Raw genomic sequence first — 13,173 nt, 5'->3', positions numbered from 1 at the left:
TGTTCAGACTAAGTGTCGAGTCTAGTGTACTGTTGTGTTTGGGGCGCGACCTGGCGCTCGCTCCACTTTCATTTTATCCGCTATTGAACACGGTTTATTCCATCTTAAATTTCAATATACCTAAAGTTGGATTAGGAATGTTGTTGAAAACCACCAAAAACCCTGAAATCTCCAATGCTAACTATAACATTTTCCACCAAGATGGTACTGCTGAAGGGGGCGGTGTTGCAATCTACTGCAAAGATAGCCTGCAGAGTTCTGTATTACTATCCAAGTCTGTAACCAAACAATTCAAGCTTCTACTTCTAAAAATTCACCTTTCCAGAAACAAGTCTCTCCCTGTTGCCGCTTGCTATAGACCTCCCTCTGCCCCCAGCTGTGCCCTCGATACCATATGTGAATTGATTGCCCCCCATCTATCTTCTGAGCTCGTGCTACTAGGTGACCTCAACTGGGACACGCTTAACACCCCGGCCATCCTACAATCCAAGCTTGATCCCTCAATCTCACACAAATGATCAATGAACCTACCAGGTACAACTCCAAATCCGTAAACCCGGGCACCCTCATAGATATCATCCTAACTAACTCGCCCTCCAAATACACCTCTGCTGTTTTCACTGCCTCATTGCCTGCATCCGTAATGGGTCCGCGACCAAACGACCACCGCTTATCACTGTCAAACGATCCCTAAAACACTTCTGCGAGCAGGCCTTTCTATTTGACCTGGCCGTGGTATCCTGGACTGACATTGACCTCATCCCGTCAGTAGATGATGCCTGGGTGTTCTTTAAAAGTGCCTTCCTCACCATCTTAAATAAGCATGCCCCATTCAAAAATATAGTCCTTGGTTCTCTCCAGACCTGTCTGCCCTTGACCAGCACAAAAACATCCTGTGGCGTTCTGCATTAGCATCGAATAGGCCCCGTGATATGCAACTTTTCAGGGAAGTTAAGAACAAATATACACAGGCAGTTAGGAAAGCTAAGGCTAGCTTTTTCAAACAGAAATTTGCATCATGTAGTACTAACTCAAAAAAGTTCTGGGACACTGTAAAGTCCATGGAGAATAAGACCACCTCCTCCCAGCTGCCCACTGTTCTGAGGCTAGGAAACGCTGTCACTACCGATAAATCCATTATAATTGAGAAATTCAATAAGCATACCCCGGTCAACTGCCCGGCACCCTCCACAGCAACCCACCAATGCCCCCACCATTTCTCCTTTACCCAAATCAAGATAGCCGATGTTCTGAAAGAGCTGCAAAATCTGGACCCCTACAAATCAAGCGGGCAAGACAATATATATATAAAAAAATATAAAAAATAACAATTGAATTCCGCGCTCTGCAATTTCACAGGATGCTGTCAAAACGTTCCGTTAGCGGAACCCCTAGCCGTAAAACGTTCAAGAAATTTGTGGAGTTGTTTATTGACTCCAACCTAAGTGTATGTGAACTTCCGACTTCAACTGTAGGTAGAGTTAAAGTGACTATGCGTAGAAGAGGGTGGGGTTGAGGCAGTGCAAATAGTCTGTTTTGCCATTTGTTCAGGAGTCTTATGGCTTGGGGGTAGAAGCTGTTTAGAAACCTTTTGGACCTAGACTTGGCGCTCCGGTACCGCTTGCCGTGTGGTAGCAAAGACAACAGTCTATGTCTAGGGTGGCTGGAGTCCGACAATTTTTAGGGCCTTCCTCTGACACCTGGTATAGAGGTTCTGGATGGCAGGAACCTTGGCCCCGGTGATGTACTGGGCCGCACGCACTAACCTCTGTAAGTGCCTTGCGGTCATAGGCCGAGCATTTGCCATACCAGGCAGTGATGCAACCCGCCAGGATGCTCTCGATGGTGCAGCTGTAAAATATTTTTGAGGATCTGAGGACCCATGCCAAATCTTTTGTCTCCTGAGGGGGAATAGGTTTTGCTGTGTCCTCTTCACGACTGTCTTGGTGTGCTTGAACCATGTTAGTTTGGTTATTTGGACACCAAGGAACTTGATACTTTCAACTTGCTCCTCTACAGCCTCTTCAATGAGAAACCTCTTATGAAGTTGGTTTTGTAGCATCAACTGGGAATTTGATATTTTTGACTGATATATATGATTGTTTCATAACTGCAAAGTAGCTCTAATGCTGTCAGTTCTACTTTAAAGGTCCAATGCAGCAGTTGTTATTTCAATGTTAAATCATTTCTGGGCAACAATTAAGTACCTTACAGTGATTGTTTTCAATTAAAATGCTCAAAAAGTAACAATAAATGCTTCATAGCGATTTCTCAAGCGAAGATTTAGCTAGGACTGTCTGGGAGTGGTCTGAGTGGGGAGGGGAAAACTGGCTCTTATTGGCAGAGAGGTTTAAATCTTCTTTCTTAATGGACTATTAACTAATTCACCGCCTGCTGATTGTCACCAGGCATACAAAAACTCCATCCCACCAAAACAGGCACAAATTTCAGCCCATCTTTTCAAACTGCTCTTACAACTTAAAGGGCATTATCATTTCACAATTTTAATTCTAACCTCAATGTATATAAAACACAGGTAAATCACGTTTTTGACTGCACTGTGCTTTTAAATAACCTCTCTTCTCTGTGTCCGTACCAGGCTTAGTCCCCACCTCAGTGTCGGAGCCTCCCCCCTTTAAATGCCTGCTGATCAACAAGCTGGATGGCAGCTGTCGCACCTTCAATGACTCAGAGCAGGAGGACCTGCAGGGCTTCGGCCTCTGTCTTGACCCAGTCTACGACGTCATCTGGAGGTCAGACTCAGTCTCTTTCTCTTTATTTCAATTTTATCTCTTTCTCTCTATCCCTCCCTATTTCCTGTTCTTCTGAGTTTAGTAGCTGTGTCTCATAGAACATCGTTTTCTATAAATAGGGTGCACTATTAATGTTTTCACACTAACGAGCAGAAACTGGTTACAGATCCTCCATAATTGTTGGAACCATGCTGGAAAGGACAATAGGGAAATAAAAAGCAGAGACAGATCAGTACGGTTTGGGTCAGTCCTGTGGAGTGAATCTAGCATTGGTGATGCTATGTGGGGAGTATGGTATCATTTCAGACTCACTCTCCTTTTTAATGTGACAGACAGGAAACTCAAAACCCATAGTCAATAACCACAGTGGTTTTAACGGTGTTATTTTTTCTACCACTGTTAAGAGTACTGGTGGTACGGAGGGAGTATCAGAGGTAGTTTGTTTGCTTTGACTCGGTATTGTAATATATATTCTTATTTTCTAGATTGGAACGTTTAACACACATATATCGTATTTAACTTTATAAACCAGGTAGTTTGAATTCCAGCCATGTACATATGAGACGACCCACAGTTATGATGCAAAAAATCTTTACTGTTCTATTTCAAATAGCTCTGTGTTCTTGATATGCCACGGCAAATGTGGAGAAAAGCAATAAGGAATTTATTTAACACATTAATACCCCTTGGTTCTAGCCTAGTGTTTGGTTTGCAAACATGGGGGTTTGTTAAAACCTTTCCGACCTCTGCAACAAAGCTGCAATTTACAATTGCAATCTCCCCTGTAGCCTAACATAGAGAGTGAAGAATGTCTTAACGAGGCAGCAGCTTCACTGAGCCAGACAGGCGAATAATGCATCAGCATCATTATTATGAATATTTACAAATGTCAATTGAAAACAGCTAAAGCAAACCAAAATGCAGGTAGTTTGACTGATTGTGTTTGTTGTCCATGGCTAATAGCTAGCAATTGACAAGAATGCATAGCAGGACGCCTGCCTAGCAACCATTCTTTGATTGCATAGCAAAGATGGAAAGAGTACGAGTCACAATAGCAAGCAAATTTAGTTCCAGGTGCTGAAAAATACATTCCTATGTTTTTTGGTTTTCATTGTCTTGAGATTGACATTAATCTACAGGATAGGGAGTTTATAATGTTAAACACTACCAGTCAAAAGTTTGGACATACCTACTCATTCAAGGGTTTTTCTTTATTTGTACTATTTTCTACATTGTAGAATAATAATGAAGACATCACCTTTGAAATAACACATGTAATTTCTAAAAAAGTGTTAAACAAATCAAATTATTTGAGATTATTCAAAGTAGCCACCCGTTGCCTTGTCCTGACAGCTTTGCACACTCTTGGCATTCTCTCAACCAGCTTCATGAGGTCACCTGGAATTTGTGGAATTTCTTTCTTTCCTTAATGCTTTTGAGCCAATCAGTTGTGTTGTGACATGGTAGGGGTGGTATACAGAAGATAGCCCTTTTACGTACAAGACCAAGTCCATATTATGGCAGCTCAAATAAGCGAAGAGAAACGACAGTCCATCATTACTTTAAGACATGAAGATCAGTCAAGAAATGTGAAAGTTTCAAAAACCATCCAGCGCTATGATGAAACTGGCTCTCATGAGGACCGCCACAGGAAAGGAAGACTCAGAGTTACCTCTGCTGTAGAGGATAAGTTTGTTACTGTTGCTAGCCTCAGAAATTGCTTCCCAAATAAATGCTTCACAGAGTTCAAGTAACAGACACATCTCAACAACAACTGTTCAGAGGAGACTGTGTGAATCAGGCCTTCAAGGTTGAATTGCTGCAAAGAAACCACTACTAAAGGACACCAAAAATAAGAAGAGATTTTTGGTTCCAACCGCCGTGTCTTTGTGAGAAGCAGAATAGGTGTACAGCTGACCTCCACGTGTGTGGTTCCCACCGTGAAGCATGGAGGAGGAGTTGTGATGGTGTGGGGGTGCTTTGCTGCTGACACTGTCAGTGATTTATTTTGAATTTAAGGCACACTTAACCAGCATGGCTACCTCAGCATTCTGCATCCATACGCCATCCCATCTGGTTTGAGCTTATTGGGACTATCATTTGTTTTTCAACAGGACAATGACCCAACACACCTCCAGACTGTGTAACGGCTATTTGACGAAGAAGGATGATTTGGACTGCAAGGAATGAAGGAAAAGTGAAGGAAAAGCAGCCAACAAGTGCTCAGCAAACTCCTTCAAGATTATTGGATAACATTCCTTGTGAAGCTGGTTGAGAGAATGCCAAGAGTGTGCAAAGCTGTCATTAAGGCAAATGGTGGCTACTTTTAAGAATTTTAAATATAAATTCTATTTTGATTTGCTAAACACTTTTTTGTTACAACATGATTCCATATGTGTTGTTTTATAGTTTTTATGTCATCACTATTCTACAATTTAGAAAATGGAAGAAAAAAAACAAACCCTTGAATGAGTAGGTGTGTCCAAACTTTTGACTGGTACTGTGTAAGTTACAACAGAGCCCATTTTCAGCAATATACGATGTTCTGTGTGTTATTTTGCATATGATTAGCTGCTGTGTGTGACTGTTTGAAAGGTTTGCAATCGTGCCAGTTGACATTAAGTTGTCTACAGTCATGGCTAACAGGCAAGGAAACTGATGGCTCGAGAAATCAGAGAGTTGATTTCAAACGGATTTGACCACAATTCACCATATTCCCAATGTCGAAGTTGCTTATGACTGTAATTAACACAAATATTGACAGCCTATACCCATTATTTGTGCAGATTACGCTAGGTGGGGCGCTACTTGTCTCATTTTATTTTAGTCTCTTGATCGACTACACTTTTTTGCCCACGTTTACTGACACCGGCCATATTCAACGGGTGTTGAGAGTCGGTTAATTCGCCAGTTATTCTGCGCTCTGGCACACACAGGCAAGAGTGCTCTGAAATTGGCGTTGATAGCCAGAGCGAATTTACCAGCTATGTATATCAACAGTTGTCGCAGTGACATCAAAATTCATTTGAAATGTTTACTTGCGTAGTGGAGTCTTTTGTTTAGACATGTAGCTAGCTAGCTAAACAATGAACCATAATCCCAACTCGTGACATTACTACACTGCATGAAACTGCAGGTAGCTAACCAACCATGCTAACATTAGGCTATAACTAGCAAAGCAAATGGCTCTGAGATACGAATAATATGACTACACAGATCATACACGTAACATTAGGTAGCGAGCCAGCCAGCCGTTAGCTAGCTAACAGTACACTTACCTTGAAAGGAAAATGACTTTCTGACAAAATTAGAAACGTGTAATATCTGAAATGTAACTAGCTAGACTCTCTTACCCGTATACATGGATGGACGCTTCTCCCTCTCTGTCCCGGAAGCCATGGTTGCCCTTAGTTTGAAGACATAATCCGGCGACAGGTATTTTCTCATCTCCTTAGCTATCATACTCGAATTCCACTGATTTTAAAACTCGGGCCTCCGGAAAGTGGAGAGCAGCACTTATGCAGTTAATATATCTACTACGCAATATACACTACTCAAAAAAATAAAGGGAACACTAAAATAACACATCCTAGATCTGAATGAATGAAATATTCTTATTAAATACCTTTTTCTTTACAAAATCACACAAAAATTATCAATGGAAATCAAATTTATCAACCTGTGGAGGTCTGGATTTGGAGTCACACAAAGTGGAAAACCACACTACAGGCTGATCCAACTTTGATGTAATGTCCTTAAAACAAGTCAAAATGAGGCTCAGTAGTGTGTGTGGCCTCCACGTGCCTGTATAACCTCCCTACGCCTGGGCATGCTCCTGATGAGGTGGTGGATGGTCTCCTGAGGGATCTCCTCCCAGACCTGGACTAAAGCATCCGCCAACTCCTGGACAGTCTGTGGTGCAACGTGGCGTTGGTGGATGGAGCAAGACATGATGTCCCAGATGTGCTCAATTGGATTCAGGTCTGGGGAACGGGCGGGCCAGTCCATAGCATCAATGCCTTCCTCTTGCAGGAACTGCTGACACACTCCAGCCACATGAGGTCTTGCATTGTCTTGCATTAGGAGGAACCCAGGGCCAACCGCACCAGCATATGGTCTCACAAGGGGTTTGAGGATCTCATCTCGGTACCTAATGGCAGTCAGGCTACCTCTGGCGAGCACATGGAGGGCTGTGCGGCCCCCCAAAGAAATGCCACCCCACACCATGACTGACCCACCACCAAACCGGTCATGCTGGAGGATGTTGCAGGCAGCAGAACGTCTCCAGACTGTCACGTCTGTCACATGTGCTCAGTGTGAACCTGCTTTCATCTGTGAAGAGTTGGGCCCTCATACCACCCTCATGTAGTCTGTTTCTGACCGTTTGAGCAGACACATGCACATTTGTGGCCTGCTGGAGGTCATTTTGCAGGGCTCTGGCAGTGCTCCTCCTTGCACAAAGGCAGAGGTAGCGGTCCTGCTGCTGGGTTGTTGCCCTCCTACGGCCTCCTCCACGTCTCCTGATGTACTGGCCTGTCTCCTGGTAGCGCCTCCATGCTCTGGACACTACGCTAACAGACACAGCAAACCTCTTGCCACATCTCACATTGATGTGCCATCCTGGATGAGCTGCACTACCTGAGCCACTTGTGTGGGTTGTTGACTCCATCTCATGCTACCACTAGAGTGAAAGCACCGCCAGCATTCAAAAGTCACCAAAACATCTGCCAGGAAGCATAGGAACTGAGAAGTGGTCTGTGGTCCTCACCTGCAGAACCACTCCTTTATTGGGGGTGTCTTGCTAATTGCCTATAATTTCCACCTGTTGTCTATTCCATTTGCACAACAGCATGTTATTGTCAATCAGTGTTGCTTCCTAAGTGGACAGTTTGATTTCACAGAAGTGTGATTGACTTGGAGTTACATTGTGTTGTTTAAGTGTTCCCTTTATTTTTTTGAGCAGTGTATATTTTTTAAAAGCAGCGTTAGACAGGATTACCTACACATGCTGACCAGCTCAAATAGACAAAAGCGTGCTACATGGCAGACCAAGGTTGTAAGGTTGCTGACTTCTTCTGTGGCTAAACCAACTAGGCTCGTAATTTAACATTTTTATTCGTATTAACAGATGGCATACTTGTTTAGTAAGGCACATGAACGTTCACATGTTCCAGAAAGCCTTTCCACCCCCCAAAAAAACACATGTTGATAATTTAAAAAAGTTTACGTTCAAATGGATCTCTAGTGAAGTGATGAAGCGCGACATATGGCTAGTTTCCTGAAACTAGTCACATACACTACCAGTCAAAAGTTTTAGAACACCTACTCATTCAATGGTTATTCCTTATTTTTACTATTTTCTACATTGTGGAATAATTGTGAAGACATTAAAACTATGAAATAACACACATCATGTACTAACCAAAACAGTGTTAAACAAATCAAAATACATTTTATATTTGGCATTCTTTAAATAGCCATCACCAATAAGAAGAAGAGACTTGATTCGGCCAAGAAACATGAGCAATAGACATTAGACCGGTGAAAATCTGTCCTTTGGTCTGTTGAGTCCCAATAATTTATTTTTGGTACCAACCGCCATGTCTTTGTGATGCAGAGAATGTGAACGGATAATCTCTGCATGCGTGGTTCCCACGTGAAGCGTGGAGGATGAGGTGTGATGGTGCGGGGGTGCTTTGCTGGTGAAACAACTGTCAGTGATTTCAAAGCACACTTAACCAGCATGGCTACCACAGCATTCTGCAACGATACGCTATCCCATCTGGTTTGTGCTTAGTGGGATTATCATTTGTTTTTCAACAGGACAGTGACCCAACACACCTCCAGGCTGTGTAAGGGCTATTTGACCAAGAAGGAGAGTGATGATGTGCTGCATCAGATGACCTGGCCTCCACAATCACCCCGACCTCAACCCAATTGAGATGGTTTGGGATGAGTTGGACCCCAGAGTGAAGGAAAAGCAGCCAACAAGTGCTCAGCACATATGGGAATTCCTTCAAGACTCTTGGAAAAGCATTCCAGTTGAAGCTTGTTGAGGGAATGCCAAGTGTGTGCAAAGCTGTCAAGGCAAAGTGTGGCTGCTTTGAAGTATTATGCTTTTACCAATCACTTGTTTGATTCCATATGTGTTATTTCACTATTTTGATGTCTTCATTATTATTCTACAATGTAGAAAATAGTGAAAATAAAAACCCTTGAATGAGAAGATGTGTGTAAACATTTGACTGGTAATGTATGTCCCCGATGGGTAGGAGCACACTCCAAGTGATGTAATGGGCCGTCTTTATCATCCGTTGGAGTGCTTTCTGGTCATGTATGTACAGTGCCTTGTTGTTGATTCTTCACAAAAAAATACAGTTTTATATCTTTATGTTTGAAGCCTGAAATGTGGCAAAAGGTCGCAAAGTTCAAGGGGGCCGAATACTTTTGCAAGGCACTGTAGCAATTCCCGTCTGTGATGCAGCCGGTCAAGATGCTCTTGATGGCGCAGCAGTAGTATTTGGAGAGGACCCGAGGCGGCATGCCGAATTTATTCAGCCGCCTTAGGAAGTAGAGACGCTGTTGCGCCCACTGGACAGGGTTCAAGAGGCAAATGTTGGCATTTTTGATTTATTATTTTATTATCCACCACGATCTGTAATTCAACCATGCTTACTACAAGTTTAGATAGCTGACCGCTAGATGTTTTGCTGGCATGGGCTAATTGACTACAGATGCACAACCAAATTTCTAAATTGCACCTTGTGTATTCTAACTCTCATAAGTAAGTGAAAAAATATATATTTGTTGTAAATGGTTAAAAGCTAGTTGCCCTTCCCTGGTATACAGAGATGAAAACAATTCACAGGGATAAAACAAATGTGACTGTAAATGGTATTAAATGAGTGTGTGCAATTAACCAATTTATAAAAATGCTTAAAATTAATGAATAAAACTGAATTCTGTAATTGAACAAATGTGCAGTAGCAAAGTCTGAGGCAAAAGATAATTTTGATTCCTTTGGAAAGTGGCAAATTGGACTACTTCACTACTGGTTCTATAATTTTTGGTTTAAGTTTGATAAAACATTCAGGATGGAGTTAGCCTGACTAAAACCCCGTATAATTAATTTGTTGCCATGCTACGGTCAAGCACTACTCATAAAGCATATTTAGAATATAAGGTTATTATTCAAAAGTGTCAAACTGTTCATGTCAAACTGACATTTAAGCCATATCGCCTATCCCTTGAGAAATGTCTGGTCTACGAAATACGGTGCATTTGGAAAGTATTCAGACCCCTTCCGTTTTTTGACATTTTGTTACCTTACAGCCTTATTCTAAAATGGGTTAAATGAAAATGCTCCTCATCAGTCTATACACAATACCCCATAATAACAATGCGAAAACAGGGTTTTTGAAATTTTGCCAATCTATTTGTTAAATTTGTTTTATAATAAGTTTGTAACCTAGCCAAATGTGGAAAGTCAAGGAGTCTGAATGCTTTTCGAATTACCTGTATTTCTGAATGCTCTGTAACCTTGTTACCTTACACACACACAGACATCCTTTAATACCCTCTATTTGATCTTTCAACTCCTCACTGTCCTCCCACCTGTAGATTTCTGCCGGCATCGAGGGAGATGTGGTGCTACAACGCCGTGATTGCCGATGCCCGTGTGCCCTCGGCCACGGACCTCCAGGCCAGCTGCAGCATCCTCAGCCCAGAGCTGGCACTGCCCGCCGGCTCCCACACCACCACCACCCGCTCCCACGGAGCCCTGCACATACTGGGTATAATCAGAATGATGATACGAATTTGACAGACCTCTTTCTGTGGATTTTTACTGATAGGGCCGTACTTGCTACAAAGTTACAGAAAGCTAAACCAACAACCACACAAACATAAATTGGATACATTGTAAAAGAAGGTCTAATGATGGAAAACTAGCTAGCATTGATATGTCTTTGTAGAGATTGCATGAATTTCTGTCAATTTTGCAGTCATGATGCAAGTGGCGCTATGCTGTCAAATCCTCCCACATGTTTCTAGTTTGAACAGCTGTTTTCAGCAACTGCTATTGTAGAATTCATTTGTGATATTGGCAGATTTGCTAACAGACGATTTACCTAACTTTTTGCCTAGTGTTTGATATGCAATGTGATGAACAGTGTGTCTGGACAACACAGCAACTCTTCTAAGCCAGGCAAAATTGCACATCAGCTTATTGTTATTCATGTATTCAAACAAGTATCACAAACAAAACAGCTTGAAGGCTTCCGCTCTGTACAATTATCTTGGAAATAATGCCAATATCACGTTGTCCATTATTTTCAAGAAAATATAAAGTGGATGTGTTTATCTCTTAAATATTTTGGCCGTGTTGGCCAGGAAATACAGTCAGCTATTTGATTCATACTATTTTACTATTTGCCTCAGTATTTAAATTGACATGGCTCTGCCAGCTCAGTGCATCAATGCAACTATTGGCCAAATGTATGTTGCTTGATATCAGTGGTCTCGTCACTCTACTGTCGCTGTCTCTCTCTCACTCCCTCTCTCTCTCCCTCTCTCCGCTTTACACTGAAGCACTTTTGACATTTCCTTTTGATAGCTATTGAAAACGCTTTTAGTACTTAGTGTTAGATCTTATTTATTTAATCGTATTCTCTCCGGGCATGTGAGCATTATACATGTGCATACTTTCAGAAAGGCCTAGTTATAAGAAAAGCATTATTCTGTACTATAACCCACTTTAACACAGAGCTATTACAGCAGTACTGCCAAGCACTTTAAAAAAGCATAGCAAAAATAGACAAAACAATTAACAGAGGTGTCAATTCCTCTGATAATGTTAAGCACATTATTAATAATGTTAAGCAAAGTCCCCTGTGTGTGTTGTGACCAGGTTGCCTGGATACGCTGGCGACCATGCAGGAGCTGAAGATGGGTGTGACCAGCACAGAAGAGGAGACTCAGGCCGTTATGAAGGTCTACTCCAAAGAAGACTACAGCGTGGTCAACCGCTTTGAGAGTGAGTCCTCAGTCCACACACGGGATTTTTGCTGATGACTAACAGGAGAACATGGTTTTATTTTCTCATCTTCTACTACAGTATTTGTCACACTCAGCCATTTCTCTTATCCCCTTTTCATGATTTTGGTTTGATTCATTTATTTACAAGACATTCCAGCCAGAAGCAACATTACATATACTTCATTACCAGTGATATATTAAAAATGTTCCATTTCAAGTTTATTGTAATTCAAGGAAGCTTTAGGATGTATTGGAACAGTATTCCAATATGTTCATATGTCATATCGCAGTGACTGGATGCTTCTAATAAAACTAACCTCATTGTATTGTTATGAGCACAGATGTTGCTGCAGAGCTGACTTATCGCAACTTCTTGTGTAATGTCATAGGTCACGGGGGTGGCTGGGGTTACTCGGCCCACTCGGTGGAGGCCATCCGCTTCTGTGCTGATGCGGACATCCTGCTGGGGGGGCTGGGCCTGTTCGGGGGCCGTGGGGAGTACACCGCTAAGATCAAGGTCAGTGGCAGGGATACTAGCAAATACACTGCATTTCCTCTAGCTCGGTTTTCTAGGTCCATACAGTGCCTTCAGAAAGTATTCATACACCTTTACTTTTTCCACATTTAGTTGTGTTACAGCCTGAATTCAAAATGGATTAAATATTTTTTTCTCAACCAGTTACACACATCTAACCCATAATGACAAAGTGAAAACATGTTTTTGAAAACTTTGCTAATTTCATGAAAATTAAATACAGAAATATCTCATTTACGTAAGTATTCACACCCCTCAATCAATAATTTGTGGTATCACCTTTGGCAGGGACTATGGCTGAGTCTTTCTGGGTGAGTTTCTAGGAGCTTACCACACCTGGGTTGTGCAACATTTGCCCATTATTCTTTAAAAAAATTATTCAAGCTCTGTCAAATTGGTTCTTAGACCATTTTTCTGGTCTTGCCAGTTTTGGCCTTGTGTTTTAAGTTATTTTCCTGCTGAAAGGTAAGTGATCTTTCAGTGTCTGATGGAAAGCAGACTGAACCAGGATTTCCTGTAGAATTTTGCCTGTGCAAGACTAAGTAATGTGTTGTATTTTATTTGCCCCAAACATAACACTTTGTATTCAGGACAAAAAGTTAATTTGCCACATGTTTTGCAGTATTACTTCGTGCATTGTTGCAAACAGGACGCATGTTTTGGAATATTTTTTATATTGTACAGGCTTCCTTTTTTAAAGTCGCCATTGTCTACTTAAAAAAATATATATATACAGTGGGGCAAAAAAGTATTTAGTCAGCCACCAATTGTGCAAGTTCTCCCACTTAAAAAGATGAGAGAGGCCTGTAATTTTCATCATAGGTACACATCAACTATGACAGACAAATT

The 13,173-nt window shown here is 41.7% G+C and overlaps 1 protein-coding gene across 1 annotated transcript in view; it reads left to right on the top strand.

Annotated features, from left to right (window-relative positions):
* LOC115107163 (E3 ubiquitin-protein ligase MYCBP2) overlaps window positions 1-13,173 on the top strand; it is a 310,312-nt gene that overhangs the window by 138,816 nt on the left and 158,323 nt on the right. The window contains 4 exon segments of the mRNA XM_029630721.2: window positions 2,600-2,753; window positions 10,374-10,546; window positions 11,662-11,787; window positions 12,179-12,306. Of these exon segments, the coding sequence (XP_029486581.2) occupies window positions 2,600-2,753; window positions 10,374-10,546; window positions 11,662-11,787; window positions 12,179-12,306 (581 nt within the window).

This window comes from Oncorhynchus nerka, linkage group LG3, assembly GCF_034236695.1.
Source record: "Oncorhynchus nerka isolate Pitt River linkage group LG3, Oner_Uvic_2.0, whole genome shotgun sequence".
In the NCBI taxonomy this organism is placed as follows: Eukaryota; Metazoa; Chordata; class Actinopteri; order Salmoniformes; family Salmonidae; genus Oncorhynchus; species Oncorhynchus nerka.
Note: the sequence above shows the minus strand (reverse complement) of the source record. Positions and strands in the feature narration are given on the sequence as shown.